Raw genomic sequence first — 15,260 nt, 5'->3', positions numbered from 1 at the left:
GTGGTGACTCTCAAGTCACACTCTCCCACGTGGAGTGCTCACACCGAGCTCTAGCACATGATCCGGCCGAACCACTTGTTGCTCTTCAAGTCTCGCTCAACTAGAGTTACTCTTCGCGGCTCCCGCGGGGTGAGCACAAAACCCCTCACAAACTCTTCTCCGGAGCACCGCACAAACTTCTTGCGGGCTTCAACGGAGCCTCTTGCCACCAAGCCGTCTAGGAGGTGGCAACCTCCAAGAGTAACAAGCGCACCGGCTTGCAACACAATCACCTAGTGCCACTCGATGCAATCTCTCAACGCAAACGCACTAGAATCGCTCTCTCACTCAATCGGATGATCACTATCAAGTTAGAGTGAGTAGAGGGCTCTCAAGCACTCTCACATATGGACACTAAGTCCCCAAGGTGCTCAGCCATCTCAAATGGCCGGCCACACCCTCTATTTATAGAGGGAGGCCCCAAACTAGCCGTTATACTCAATTCCCGTGAAAACTGAGTTCTCGCGGACTGTCCGCCTCACAAAAACCGGACTGTCCGCCATTCAAACCCAACGGCTAGATCTGCAATGATTATGTGTCAGAGTCGACCGTTAGAGCTTTCGCGGACTGTCCGCGTCCTATTGGCGGACCGTCCGCAGTTCAGACACTCCGAGCACTCAGAGAGACAGCGTCTCTGGACAAACTTAAAGTTTGAGGGGCGGACCGTCCGCACCCCTGGGACGGACCGTCCGCCCTTCACATCGTGCAACCCACCAGAAACGAAAACGTCTCTGGACAAAAAAACGAATTAGCCTGCGGACCGTCCGCGCCCCAAGGGCGGACCGTCCGCAGTTCACTTTTTAGCCCAAACCAGAGAAACAACCTCTCTGGTACAAATCTAAGATTAGCCTGCGGACCGTCCTCGTCCCATGGGCGGACTGTCCGCCGTTCAACTTTGAACCCCACCAGAGAGATACCCTTTCTGGTACAACTTTGAAACAAAGTGGCGGACCGTCCGCCCACCTGGGCCGGACCGTCCGCGAGCCCACCAGAGACTTTGCAAGCTCTCTGGAACGGTCGCGGACTGTCCGCCCCTCGTGTGCGGACTGTCCGCCGTTACTCAGTCAGCCCTCAACCTTAGTTGCAACCCAAAGTTGATCAACATCAACTCCAACTCTTTCTCCTTTACAAATGTGCCAACACCACCACGTGAGCAACACCATGTGCATGTGTGTTAGCATTTCACAATCATTTTCAAAGGATTTTCACTTGATCTCACCACGCCACTCGATCCTAGCTACATTGCAATGTTAGATCGCTCAAGTGGCACTAGATGACCGATATGCAAACAAGTTTGCCCCTCTTGATAGAACGGCCATCTATCCTAAATCCGGTCATGCACTTCTCTACACAACCTTTGACCGGTGAAATGAAATGCCCTACAAGTCATACCTTTGCCTTGCGCATTCCATTTCATCTTTCCAAATATTGATGCCACACAAGCACCAAACTCCATCAAGCCTTTTGATCATCTTCATGAGTCAACACTTGGCTTGATCTTCCTTGAATGATATGATCCACTCCATATCATCACATGACCTCTTTGGTCCATCGATCTTGACCTTGCTCGCTCTTCACCGTTGCCTCGGTCCATTGGCGCCAAATCTTGCCCAAGCTTCACCGCCTCGCGGTCCATCGCTTCAAAGCCTTGACTTGCCCTTCTCCATTGCAACCGGTCCATCAAGCCAAGCATTATCTTGATCTTCTCCACTTTGGTCACATGACTCCATGTCATGTCTCATATGCAATGAGCTCCTCGATCACACTATATGAGCATAGCATCAATTCCTTAGCCATTTCTCCACCATGGCACATGTTGCTCATACTAGTGTCTTTGTGTGGACTAATTTCCTGTGTATCTCAACATAAACACTTATTAGTCCACCTAAGTTGTCACTCAATTACCAAAACCAGACAAGGGCCTTTCATCGGGTCCGTTCCTCCGCCTATCCGTCCCAGAGCCGGCGAGCTTGCCCGCGCCTCCACCCGCTGCTGGCCACCGCGTGCCGCTGCTTCGCCCAGGCAGGTCGGCGGCCCCAGCTCGCGCCCGAGAGACGGAGCAGGACGGCGTGCAAGTGGGTCGGAGTGGTCCGCTCGATTTGGATGGACCACTCCGACCCGGATCTATAGGGAATATAATTTTTTGGGTTGAACACAACCCATCTCAAACCCCAAACCAAATGCGGGTCTAACTGGGTTGGACCCGTCCCAACCCACTCCAACCCAGCAACCAAACGCACCCTTACTTTCTTGTTGAAACGGAAGTGATGCGTACCCCCAAGATAGAGATGACATTGTTTAATTAGACTGTGATGATGATGTGCTAGCTGTTTAATTAATTTGGTGACTAATCTCGATCGCGCTGCATGATGCATGCTGCACGTGATTGGATCGATCCATCGATCTCCCCGCCGGGCGCGGCGGCGGTCGTCCGATCCGATCCTCTGCGCCAGCATGTACACATGGGACAGGGAATAACGAGCCAAGGATACACGTGCATACTGACATACAAGTCCTCATGTACTCTCTCCTTGCTGGTAAAGAAGTAGTTTAGGACAACAACACGGTCTTCAAAACATAATTTTGACTCCTTATTATTATAAAAATATTTATAGAAAAGTGAGATATGTATATTTTTATGAAAATATTTTATAAGACAAATCTATTTATATAATTTTCACATTTGCAAACTCAACAATTTAAAAATTATTGATGATTAATATTTCCAATATTTGACCCAAAACATATCCAAAACGACTTCTTTTACCAATACGGATGAAGTATATTCTTTAGTATACACGAGTTTTAATTTGCAGGTAATTAAGGTCAAACTCACTCATCTGGAAGTGTACTACTACTAGCTGCCATCACACCCACTTGGGCTCCATTACTCCCTCTGTTTTATATACATGTCCAATTAGGTTTGTCCTAAGTCAAATTTGACAAAATTTGATCAAACTTATAGAAAGAAATAATAACATTTACATAGAATTCACCATAATGTTTATGCTAATAGTGTATATGTTGGATAGAATATATAGTTGTTGCTATATTTTTCTATAGACTTGATCAAAATTAGTTAAGTTTGATGTAGAACAAACTTAATACAACATGTAAATAAAAACGGTTGAGTTATAAAAGGACCATCTTAAAAAAAAGTATACATGCATATGCTAATCCGATCCTTGCAGCTTCTTCCTGGGGCAGCAGTGACAAAGTGAGAGGTTGGATTTCCTGTGGCAAGAAAGAATGATAGCAAGGGTTGAGCTAGCTATGACCAAAACTACATACTTGATGGGGAGTGACGACCATAGGAGGATGATATTATATATATACCCCCAAGGTATGTAAGCAAAGATTTGGGGGAAACTCAAAAGGAGTTGAGGACAATCTAATGGGCCGTGCTCGGCACGCTGGGCTGCATAGAAGACCCAAAACCAAAAAGGCAGGCCTTGTGCATGTTTGGGCCACACATACTGGGCCGCGGGCGCAACTTAACCGAAGGCCCTTGAAAGCTGTTTATTTGCACTCTGCACTCAACCAACACAGGCAGATGACGGTAATCCTCACGTTATTAATCTCTGTAATTACCTATCACAATCAGCACAACACTGACACACAAAAAAAACGAAATTGAGACAGTAACCAGCTGGGGTTTGGGCGTTTGGCACAAGCCAACAAGCTCCGAGGCATGGTGAGCACAAAACACACCACAGCTTGTAAGCTGCTTCCCATTCATGAAAACGATCTGACCCTTGCATACTTCGCTACATAAAGTTTCGATCTTAAGTTTTCAAAAAAAAAAAAGTTTCGATCTTCAGATAAATCGTCTACAAAAAGTTACTGGTGTGGTGTTGGTGCCGTCGCGCGCTAGCAGCGGCACCACGTGTCTACCAACCAATACACTAAATCTCAAACTGCAAGCAAACGCAGGGGTGAAGCGCCACTACTTCACAGAATCCCTAAAAACCTTTCGAGTACAGATGTGGCGCTTTCCAGTAATTTCAACTTCAGGCAGAGAACTCTCGTCGCAATGTTATTGGTGAAATGTTACGCCTTGGCATACTTGCCAACGTATGCCTGCAAGCAATGCAGCACAGGAATATGGTGAAAATAAAGTTGAGTGCACAATGGAAAATATCAGAGCAGTAAAGAAGGTGATCAAAGAGGGGCCTGGGGCTGACCTGTACAAGTTTATTCAGTTTGTCTTTGGAGTAGGACATGTAGATCTCGATCTTCTCTTTTGTTGGAGGCGTATTTTCCACTGTGCTTGTAACTTTGTCTACAACCTTCTTGACTATGGTTTTATGGACCTCCCTGCTCATCTGACCCTCTTTCCATGTAGGCTTCAGTGCTTCCTTCACAAAGTCCGCAAGTGCAACCTTGAACATCTTCAGTGGTTTGGAGTCCTTGCTCTTCTTATTATCACCGTCTTCATGAGCCTCAGCGTCACTATCTTTGTTCTCTCCTTTCTTACTTTCTGGAGGCATGGTTTCATTGACAACCGAAGCAACAGCAGCAGCAGCAGCAGGACCAGACGGCGCACCTGCATGAGGTAAGAGCATAGAATTGCCATTACTACTACTGACGGCAATAGGCATCTGGAATGTCTGAGGAGCATGCTGCTGCTTCTGTTCAGATGGAACAGAGAGACCAGACTGGACTAAGCCTGTTTGTTGCTGCGTCCAGGGCCACTGATTAGGTTGAACAGATGGAGGTACAGCAGATGAATTGGCCATGAGGCTTGAATTAACATTAGGCTGTGATGACTGCAATCCTGTACCAGCACCAAAAGCTGTGTTTCCAAAGTATTGTGCCAAGGATGCAGTAACGCGGCTAACTTCTTCACTTTTTGCTGCATTGTGAGAAACAGTAACTCCAACCATATCAGTTGAGCTGGAAGTTGGCACAAGAGGTAAACCTTGCAAGGATTGATTTTGCATATTTGGAGCAACTGGCTGGAAATTCTGCATGTTTTGTATGCTTTGAGAACCACTGTCTTGACTCAGCCTAGGAATGTCAACTGTTGCCTGACTCTGCCCAGCAAGCACAGTTGTTGGAAGATTCTGTGGAACTTGACCAGCAGCACTGAAATTATGTCCATTATGCACAGCGGAATTTGGCAGTGCCTGTGGCTCTAGACCATAGCCATGTTGGCCATGACCCATACGAGGAGCAACCGGCTGGCCCTGCATGCTGGGAGTTGAGTTATTTGCAGCTGCTTGTGGAACTACAAATTGCTCTTGCCTGTTATGATGTACAGGGAAGTTGTTTTGTTGCACATGGTTATTCAAAGGGAATGAGGATGTAACGTTCTGCAACTGGGTGGCAACTGGAAGAGTTGATGGCCCAGTAATATGAGGAATCTCATCATGTCTCTGAAGTATTTGGCCCAAGCTTTGCTCCGCTAAACTATTAGCACTATGCATACCTGGCTGCATGCTCAAATCACCAAGTGTTGCAGGAGCATTCTGACCACCCATGCTGGGTACATTTACATTATTCATGTTATCTGCAGTAGTATGGACAGGAGCTAATAGCTGTGGCTGTTGTGAAACAGCAACTTCATGTTTATTTTCCACTTGTGAACCAAAATCTTCCTGAGTACTAATCTGGAAATGGCTCTTTCCAGCATCTTTTGAATGCCGACTTTCATACTCATAACTAGAATCATTTCTGCCAATACTCTGAGAAACAGGATTTTCCCTGTCATCCCTGGATAAAATCTGAGGAGTTGTATGCATAGCATTATTTTGTTCACCCCAGTTTGAGTAGTTTCCTCTTGCTGAACGCCCGTCACTGTAATTCAAAGGCTCATCAGGTGCACTTACTCCTATCTGACTATGGGGGGCTTCCTCGTGGAGATATGAACAATTTTCACCACGGCGACATCGACCTTCAGCAAAAAACTTACAAGGGTTTTTATTTACCCTACGATGCTCAGTCCTATTTACATAGGATGAATCAGGACCACCTCTATCATGGGCACTTTCCCTAGCCTCATCTCTCCATCCACCATGAGAACCAGAATCACCATGAGCAAATCGGCAACTAGCACCTCTTGCACATCTCCCTTTGGCAAAATTATAACATTGTTCAGTAGACCGATAATCCCTTCGGGGTTCAGATCTTTCCCACGGCCCATCATCGTAATGATCTCGAGATTGCCTACTACGCAAATAGTCATTTGGTTCTCTTGAATCCATAAACTCCTTGTTCTGATACCCAAACCTTTCCCTTGGGTCAGCAGGATAACGATCTTCAAATGGCCTGTGCCCGCCATCTTCATGAAGGAACCTGCAATTCAAGCCTCTTCTGCATCTACCAGCCACAAAATCTCTGCAGGAAAGAGCAGGCCCTCCAGATGTTCTGCCTCTCTCAACCCTCCACTCAGATCCACGATCAGCAAAATAAGGACTTCTGCTCCTGCCTCTGCCTCGCCCTATACTCCTGCTTCTGCTCCGACTCCTGTTTCTGCTTCTGCTTCTGCTTCTGGAACGACTTCTATTCCTGATAACAGAAACACACATGCCATAGTATACCAAATCCTTCAATGACATTACAATTTACAAATAATAGAATTCTAGTAGATGTTGTGACTGACTCTTAAGTTAGTATACCATCTTCTAGATCAAATTGATTAAAACTGGATAACATAGATTCTTCACAAGTACAGATATCATCAAGGCCCACATTTCTCAACTCCTTGCTACTAGTTGGTAGTGTAAGGATACAGCCTGTTGCTTGTGTACAAATATAGGTGGTCAGACAGGAAACCAAACGCAGAAATGTTGGCCTCAACTTCATTTATTTTATATAATGCTCGTGAATTCCATCTTACATGCTTCCATAATAAAAAATTGACCCAAAAATAGCATCTCAAGCTGTTTACACACTATATGCAGGGAACACATAACCAAAATGCCAATACTTGCACAGTCAATAAAATTAGTTACTTGCTCCATCATACCTGCGTGATCTGTTCCAAACCCCTCTTGGTGATGGACTGCGACTGCGAGGCCTCCATGCATCTGTATCAGAAGGCACCCTAGAAGAATAACCACGACTACGAGCTGTACCCCATCCATCACCGCGTCTTCTGTCATCTGCATATCTGTTCATGCCTTGGTTACCAGCTGCCTTGCTCCACTCATTATTATCACGCTCATCAGCCACTCTAAGAGGTTGTGATCTTTCAGAGGGTGCCTTAGGTTGCAATTCCTTGGTATCTTTATTGAACCCATCAGCATGTTCCTTCTCATGTCCAGCACCACCGTGGTCAACACTGGTCTTATCAGGAAGAGACTCATCTTCGCTGATCTCAACTATATCATGAGATCCTTCTTTCGCATCCCACTTGGAACGCTGTCTCCTACTGTCACCAGACATTCTGTCCCTTCTTTACTATTATGAAAAAGATATGGATGTCAAGTAGTTTCAAGTGCAATTTTCTCCTTCCTCTTGCAAAAATTCTTCTGAAACTCTGAAATAGTCAAGGAACATGTATATGGTTACAATTAATCAAATAACATACTGCTACAACAATAGAAGCTTGAGAAGCTAGGCATAAAACCAGAAGTAACTGACAGGAAGATGAAAATGGAATTATCCCATAAAGGCCCAAGATTCTAAATCTTCAAATCAAAACTGTGACGAATATCAGGCATCAGGAATACACAGAGCTCCAAGGCATAATTCAAGAACTACAAATCAGGAAGGAACAAGAGACAAATGGTCATACATCTGGGAGACAGATATATTTTTCAGCCAAGTTTTACAATTTCCCTTTCCAAAACAATACTATTTCAAAATGTTGGCTTCAGCCAAAATGAACTTTGCAAACTCCTTTTATATGGAAACATTCAGAATTGGAGCATGGCAAGTTTGGAAGCAAAGGAACAATCTCATTTTTGAAAAAAGCCAGCCGAGCTTGCAAGATTGGAAAAAAAAAAAACATTTCATTGATGAAAGCATCCTACAAGCTCACAGACTCAGTGAAGAAATAAGAGCGGTTTTCCTTAGCTGGATAAACCTCCTTCAGCTAATCAGCTTACCCCCTCTCTGGTTATGTTCTTTGTTTAGTTGTATATACCCCCCCCCCCCCCCCCCCCGCGCACGTAGTTTGTACAGTTCCCATTAAAAAAACAAGCCAATTTTAAAGTATTTAACTATGAACATCCCATTGGCAGGATGTTGCCAGTCAACACAAATATTTTCCCCTACAATATGTCAACTGAATTTATTAGTGGATCATAAGTCTTTCATGTCAAGACTAAAACCAGACCCCGTGTCTCAAAATCCCATGACTAGCCCTCAAAGCCTTCAACACCAGACTTCATCACCAACTGAAAAACCACTAAGCATGATTGGAAATGGGCAGAATTCAAGAACGTAAAGATAAAGCAGCATCTAAGTCAGTACCTAGTCAGCAGTAGCACCATGAGATCGTCTACCATGCAACGGAGCAACCACATTAACATGGATTGTAGGAAACACAAAGCAAAATCCATGGGGCCATCATACACGGAGCAACAGTGCCAAGTGGAAAATAGAATGAATGCCTTGTTTGCAAGTGTAGACTTGTAGGCAATGCATGTTTCAAATGATTAATTAATCATTCCATTAGTTAATTGATCAAATTTCCTACTTATCTTTACAGTTTCTTGTTTTTAAGACTGGGGTTGCATCTTCTTGTGGTTTCTTGTTTTTTAAGACTACCGGTTGCATCTTCAATGTCAACAATTTCAGGAGCTAAAGCCAAGCAATCTGGATGGCAAAAGTTAACAGCTGAATGGTCAACCACAGAATTTTATACAGAATACTTTCATACAGGCAATTCGACAACCAGGATTGTCACAAACATATCAATTTTCATTCGGCAGAGAGTTTCCCGAGACAACAACAACAACATAGCATTTTTTCCCAAGTAAGTTGGGATAGGCTAGAGATGAAACCAGAAAGAAATAAGTTCAAGGTTCAGGCACATTGATAGCTAGTCTCCAAGCGCTCCTATCCAAAGCTATCTCTTTAGAGATATTCCAATCCTTAAGGTCTCTCTTAACCGACTCATCCCACATCAGTTTATGTCTACCTCTACCCCTCTTTACATTATCGACCCGCTCAAGAACCTCACTACGCACCGGCGCCTCAGGAGGCCTTCGTTGGACATGTCCAAACCATCTCAGCCGATGCTGGGTAAGTTTCTCCTCAATTGGTGCCACCCCGACCCTATCCCGAATAACTTCGTTCCGTACTCTATCCCTCCTTGTGTGCCCGCAAAACCACCGCAACATCCGCATCTCTGCTACACTCAGTTGCTGGACATGTCGCCTTTTTGTAGGCCAACATTCAGCACCGTATAACATCGCCGGACGAATTGTTGTCCTATAGAACTTGCCTTTTAACTTTTGTGGCACCCTCTTGTCACAAAGGATGCCAGAAGCTTGCCGTCATTTCAACCAGCCAGCTGAAATTCTATGCCTAACATCTTCATCAATGTCGTCATCCTTTTGTAGCACCGATCCTAAATACCGAAAAGTATCTTTCTGGACCACCACTTGCCCATCTAGACTAACGTCTCCCCCTCATACCTAGTCGCGCTGAAATCGCACATCATGTACTCGGTCTTGGTCCTACTAAGTCTGAACCCTTTTTACTCTAACGTGCGTCTCCACAGCTCTAACTTCCTATTAACCCCTGCCCTACTCTCGTCAACTAGCACAACATCATCAACAAAGAGCATACACCAAGGGATCTCACCTTGTATATCCCTTGTGACCTCATCCATCACTAAAGCGAATAAATAAGAGCTCAATGCTGACCCCTGGTGTAGGCCTATGTTAATAGAAAAGTCAGTGGTGTTGTCATCACATGTCCGGACAAACGTCGTCGCATCCTTGTACATATCCTTAATGAGGGTAATATACTTAGTTGGGACTTTGTGCTTCTCCAAGGCCCACCACATGACATTTCTCGGTACTTTGTCATATGCCTTCTCAAGGTCAATGAAGACCATGTGCAAGTCCATCTTCTGCTTCCTATATCTCTCCATCAATTGTCGTATTAAGAAAATCGCCTCCATGGTTGACCTTCCAGGCATGAACCCAAATTGGTTTTGGTCACACTTGTCACTCTTCGTAGGCGATGCTCGATATCCTTAATGAGAGTTTCCCGAGACACATCAAAGAAATTTCTTTTCTGCAACTTATGTCATTACAACTCACATAGACCACACATCTTACAGATAACAAGAGGACTACAGGCCACAGGGTATGCTTTCTACATTGACAAGGCATACATCTACAAAATTAAGTCCTGCCTACCAAGAAAATAAATCAAGCAGCAACTGCAGAAATCTTGGGCATCAACAAGTTGCATCAATGTTTTCTCCCCCAATTATTGAGTTCCAGCAGTTTTGCCAAACTTGGTGGATACTTAAGGTTCAGTTGCTACGGGCTCTGATTGTCATGATCTGGGCAGGGCACTGCTATTGTTAGCATTACAGTGAAGTTTCTCCCTCAGTTGCTGTTTTCTGACAACTTTGCCAACTTGGTGGCGATTAACATTTCATTTGTTTCTTTAGATAATTGCTAGCTAGAGTCTTGAGGGCTAAACCAAAAGGCCAGTAACTCCAAAAAGTGGCATTTACAAAATCCTTCCTGCATGAGAAAGATAATTCTATCAGCTCCCATGAATTCCTTCTGTTTTCTCGCTACGACAACCATCTCCCTGTGACATTTCTAGGCACATGACAACCTTATAACAAGGTTAAATTTCCTAACCCCCTAACCATGTACCGACCGACCAATGTTACCAGTTTCCTCTAAAAGACAAAGAAATAAAGTAGGGTTGCTAAGTCAGTAAGTTTTTACGAGAAGTGTCATTGAAAGATTGACATTATCCACAACGACAGTTTGTTAATAGTTGGCTGCTGCATCTAAGCTTTAAGAAAGTGAAGCACCCGCGGCTTTTACGTTTCCTAAGGTGAAATAGATGACAACTAAAGAGTACAGACTATTTTCTGACAGCAGCCAAATCAATGATAATCGCAAATGAAGGCAGCAAAAAGAAGGCAAAAATACCGGTTGATACGGACAAATCTATAATGGCGTATTGGATAAACTGGTAAGTACGTATTATCCAGAAAGAGTAGTTTCTTTTAGGAACAATGGCAGACAGAGCATCGTAGAGTATCCCGTTTGAACAAACTAGTAATCAGACCATGAAACATAAAATCACATTATGTGCTTGTTTACATAGGAAGAACCGAGACAAGAGATTAACACAGGTACCAACCTGAAACTGTACTCAGCAGTGATCCTGAGATGATAACTCAGTAAGACTCAGAACAGCACTACAGGTCCTGATCACCCGCCAGGAATCATGACACCTTACACCGCTTACTGTCCATCTGACAAATAAGGCAAATCAGCTTGTTAAACCGTGGAAGATTTCAAATTAATCATATGACGCATCAAACTGAAGACTAAAAAACTCGAAACAGAAAAGACATCATACTCTAACTAGGAGTGGTTACTCTACAGGGCCAAATTTAGGGGCATAGCCTGCCAGCAAAACTGATTATTCAACATAATGCGGTGAAAAAACAGTCTAGCGATTACTCTACAGGGATAGGGTGAACAGGATACTCTGCACCGGGTTCAATTGCAAAGGCGGAGACTTTGGAACCAGCCAAGCGAAGGCAGTCTCGTAACACAATGCGAAGGCCCAAATCCTGAAGACACAGCCTACCACTAGAAGAACTGAAACAAATTTAACAACAACACAGCCTACCACTAGAAGCGCATTAGCTTACCCGTATCCCCATCCGCAGCGAAAAGGAAACACCCCCAGAGAATCCAAACCCTCCCCCCTTTCATAAACGCGGGGAGAGCGCGTAAACCCTAGCGCAAATCTCGGAAGCCTCCCCCCTAGGCGAGGTGCCAAAAAAAAAATCTCGGATTCGAGACAAAAGCTAACTTGGCAGCGACGGGAAAAGGAATATTCCACCCGCGGAGGGGGTGGGTAACGGAGGAGGAGGAAGCGAAGCAAGGGTAGGGTTCCTTACCGCCTGGCGAAGGCGCCCAGCCCCGAGCGCGGGCGGATCTCCACTCCGCGCCACCGCCGCGACGCCAGCCCAGTAGCGGGAGGGCGGGGAGCAGGACGGCCAATTGCGGGGAGGCGAGGCGGCGGCGGCGGCGGCGGCGGGAGGCGGAGGCGGGTGGTGGCGTTTCGGCGGCGGTCAGCGGAGAGAGGGGAACGGGGAGGAGAGCGGCTCGGTTCGTTAGGGCTGCGGGGCGGGGTGACGGGATTTTATTTTATTTTACAGTAAAAATGCACCGTGGCACCTCAACTTAGAAATCAGACATATAGCCCATCGAACTTGCGAACTCGTTCACTCCGGATCCAGCTCGGTTTTGCATGGCTTGCATGTCACTGTGCGGCCGGGATTTGCTACGGTAATCCCGGATTTGCTACAGTTACCGCGGTTTTATTTTTTTCTAATTTATTTTGGCTGAATCTTTGAAAAATCATAACTCTTCGATACGACATCGGATGAAGATAATTTTTATATAAAAATTATAGTCCTCGATGAGATCTACAACTTTCTAGTTTTGAGTTTTTTCATTTGACGATGTTAAGGTGCTAAAAAAATTATATAAAATTACAACACCATAATAATCGCGTACTTTTGCTTGTCGTATTAGAAAATTAATATATTTTTTATTTGTTGTCAAATGAAGACACTTTGTATACCAAAATTTTAATAATTTTAACGATCTAGATTCTTGTAGTTTTGAGTTTTTACATTTGAAGTTGTTAAGATATTGATAAAATACTATAAAGCCTCAACGTCTTTCGCGTACTTAATATGTTGCTTTATACTGTTTTATCGACATCTTAATAACTTCAAATATAAAAACTTAAAACTATAAGAATCTAGATCTTTTAGAGTGCTAAAATTTTAGTATACAAGTGTCTTCATTTGACAACAAACAGAAAAATATATTAATTTTCTAGTGCGACAAGCAGAAGTACGTGATTATTATGGTGTTGTACTTTTGTATAATTTTTTTGGGCAACTTAACTTTATCAAATGAAAAAACTCAAAACTAGAAAGTTGTAGATCTCGTCGAGGGCTACAATTTTCATATAAAAATCATCTTTATACGATGTCATATCGAAGAGTTATGATTTTTTAAAGATTCAGCTGAAATAAATTAGAAAAGGGAAAAAACAAAACTATGGTACTGTAGCAAATCCGGGCCGCGCAGTGCCATGCAGAACCGGGCTGGACCTGGGGTGAACGGGTTCGCAAGTTCGAAAGGGTTAGATGTCCGATTTCTAAGTTCATGGACATATTTGGCACATCGCTACAAGTTCATAGGTACACGATGCATTTTGCTCTTTATTTTATTTATTTCCCCCCTCAGGTTTATTAGTTTTCTGGTCCGAATCGAAACGAGCGGGTTCTCACGTAAGCGTGAGGGCACGTGTGTTGTCCAACGGCTCATATGTGCTTTGAGATTCGTGTACAGCTTGGCGCCCACGTTGCGCAGCCGGCAACAACCACCGAGCTGGGAAGATGTGTAATCTTTTGGAGTTGTGGTATTCGATATAAACGGTGGTTTTGCATCTTTTAATACCAGAGTTTTGTAATAGATCCAAACATGCCCCTCACATATGGCAATTTCCTTTTTTTCAAACAACAATCTCAGTTTCCTTCCATATGATTCGGATAATTTATAGTTCTGCCCATCGCCTAAGATCCTTCATGTGTTCACTGCAAAATTTAATCACTATATTCAGGCCATGTTTGTTTGAGCTTATGTAACAACGAACTTTATATTCAGGCTATGTAATAGCGAACTTTATGTTTAGGCTATGTTTGTTTGAGCTTCTGTAACAGCGAACTTCTCGTGAGTTTATGTAAATCTGAAAAGGTCTATTTACTTAGATTTTTTAGTTCATAAAGTTAAAAAGCATCATCTAGAAGCTACTATTAGTTTTCCAAAAAGCCATAAGCAGCTTTTCAGAAAAACTCTAAAAGCTGCAACTTAAACAAACAAACCTACCCTAAATGATGCTTAACCTCCCACATGAACACTACTGCTCTCTTCATCAAACACATGGCTATACCTATTTGGTATAGTGGAGTCACTAATGCATAGGAGATCGCTGATGAATCATGCTACTGATCGATCGAGTATTTGATGATCATATTGTCACTGAGATGACAAATGAGTTATTGATGGAATCACATGGCAATTGCAAAATGAGGAAATTGCTTCTTCTTCTTGCGAGTAGTGAGCAAATTGTTAATCAGCTAGTTCGAACTCTGAACAAGTACACACAAATTTACACGATAATGGCAGACGGCAAGGTGTGGCATGCAGTGAGTACACATGCATTAACGCAAATAAAACGAATCAAAGAATCAATGCAATTCTAAGATCATGATAATTCATCAGCTTAGGGCTGATGATGAATGATGAACTGGGACGGATTGGTGTGCGCCGACGACGATGCGGTTCTTCAGAGGCCAACCGGATCGTCCCGCCGTGCAGCGACGGAACTAGCTAGTCTATGATTATCCTCCTGATCTTCTTGTCGCCGGCGCCGCCCGCCTGCTGCTGCTGCTCCGGCGCCCTCTTGTTCCCCGCGGCGGCGGCGGCGGCGGAGGCGCCGGCCTTGGTGGCGCCCTTGGCCCTGACCGCTGCCTTGGCCTGGAGCTCGCGTTCCACGATGGCCCTCAGCGCCCGGAGCTGCCTCTCGTGCTGCGCCACCTCCCGCAGCCCCATCGCCGACACGTCCCTCGCCACCGCCCGCCGGATCATGCCCACCGCCGGCGCCTCCCGCGCGACGCCGAGGAACCTGTGCTGGACCGCGGCGCCGTCGGGCCGGAACGCGACGGCGCACACGTCCACGCCAAACTCCGCCGCCATGCCGCGGGCCTCCGCCAGCAGCTCCGCGTGCTTCGCCTCGAACACCGCCTGCTGCTGCTGCTGGCTGGCGTTGGCCGCCGCGGCGGCGCCCGTCGCCATGGATGGCTCTGTAGGATGGATGGATGGATGGCAAGCTAGCTCCGGCGGCTTTCTGATCTCGTCGTGGTGGTGATGATGATCAAAGAACTCAAGATCACCAGGCCTACGCGCCCATATTTATATAGCTCCAAGATTCTTCTCTGATCATAGTTGCTCCGACTCGGATGATCTGATTAA

The 15,260-nt window shown here is 44.9% G+C and overlaps 1 protein-coding gene across 3 annotated transcripts; it reads right to left on the bottom strand.

Moving 5' to 3' along the window:
* Window positions 1–3,734: 3,734 nt before the first annotated feature.
* LOC120677649 (zinc finger CCCH domain-containing protein 55-like) lies at window positions 3,735–12,330 on the bottom strand. 3 transcript variants are annotated; one of them, XM_039958818.1, is made up of 6 exons: window positions 12,107–12,313; window positions 11,335–11,449; window positions 10,362–10,697; window positions 7,010–7,522; window positions 4,224–6,549; window positions 3,735–4,119 (listed from the first exon to the last, which is right to left on the bottom strand). In XM_039958818.1, exons 4-6 carry the CDS (start codon window positions 7,426–7,428, stop codon window positions 4,090–4,092), a joined length of 2,775 nt encoding a protein of 924 aa, XP_039814752.1. In that variant the 5' UTR covers window positions 7,429–7,522; window positions 10,362–10,697; window positions 11,335–11,449; window positions 12,107–12,313; the 3' UTR covers window positions 3,735–4,089. The 3 variants fall into 3 exon arrangements, with proteins under 3 accessions (XP_039814752.1, XP_039814753.1, XP_039814754.1); XM_039958819.1 differs by lacking the exon at window positions 10,362–10,697 and having other exon boundaries at window positions 12,107–12,330; XM_039958820.1 differs by lacking the exons at window positions 10,362–10,697; window positions 12,107–12,313 and adding an exon at window positions 11,855–11,906.
* Window positions 12,331–15,260: the final 2,930 nt, after the last annotated feature.

This window comes from Panicum virgatum, chromosome 6N (assembly GCF_016808335.1).
Source record: "Panicum virgatum strain AP13 chromosome 6N, P.virgatum_v5, whole genome shotgun sequence".
Taxonomy (NCBI): Eukaryota; Viridiplantae; Streptophyta; class Magnoliopsida; order Poales; family Poaceae; genus Panicum; species Panicum virgatum.
This window is presented reverse-complemented; position numbering and strand designations above follow the sequence as displayed.

Coding starts and splice junctions, on each gene's coding strand:
- LOC120677649 (XM_039958819.1), bottom strand. CDS start 7,428: ATGTCTGGTGACAGTAGGAGACAGCGTTCCAAGTGGGATGCGAAAGAA. Junction 6,550..7,009: donor GTTTGGAACAGATCACGCAG/GTATGATGGAGC, acceptor TTCTGTTATCAG/GAATAGAAGTCGTTCCAGAA. Junction 4,120..4,223: donor AACTGAATAAACTTGTACAG/GTCAGCCCCAGG, acceptor CATTGCTTGCAG/GCATACGTTGGCAAGTATGC.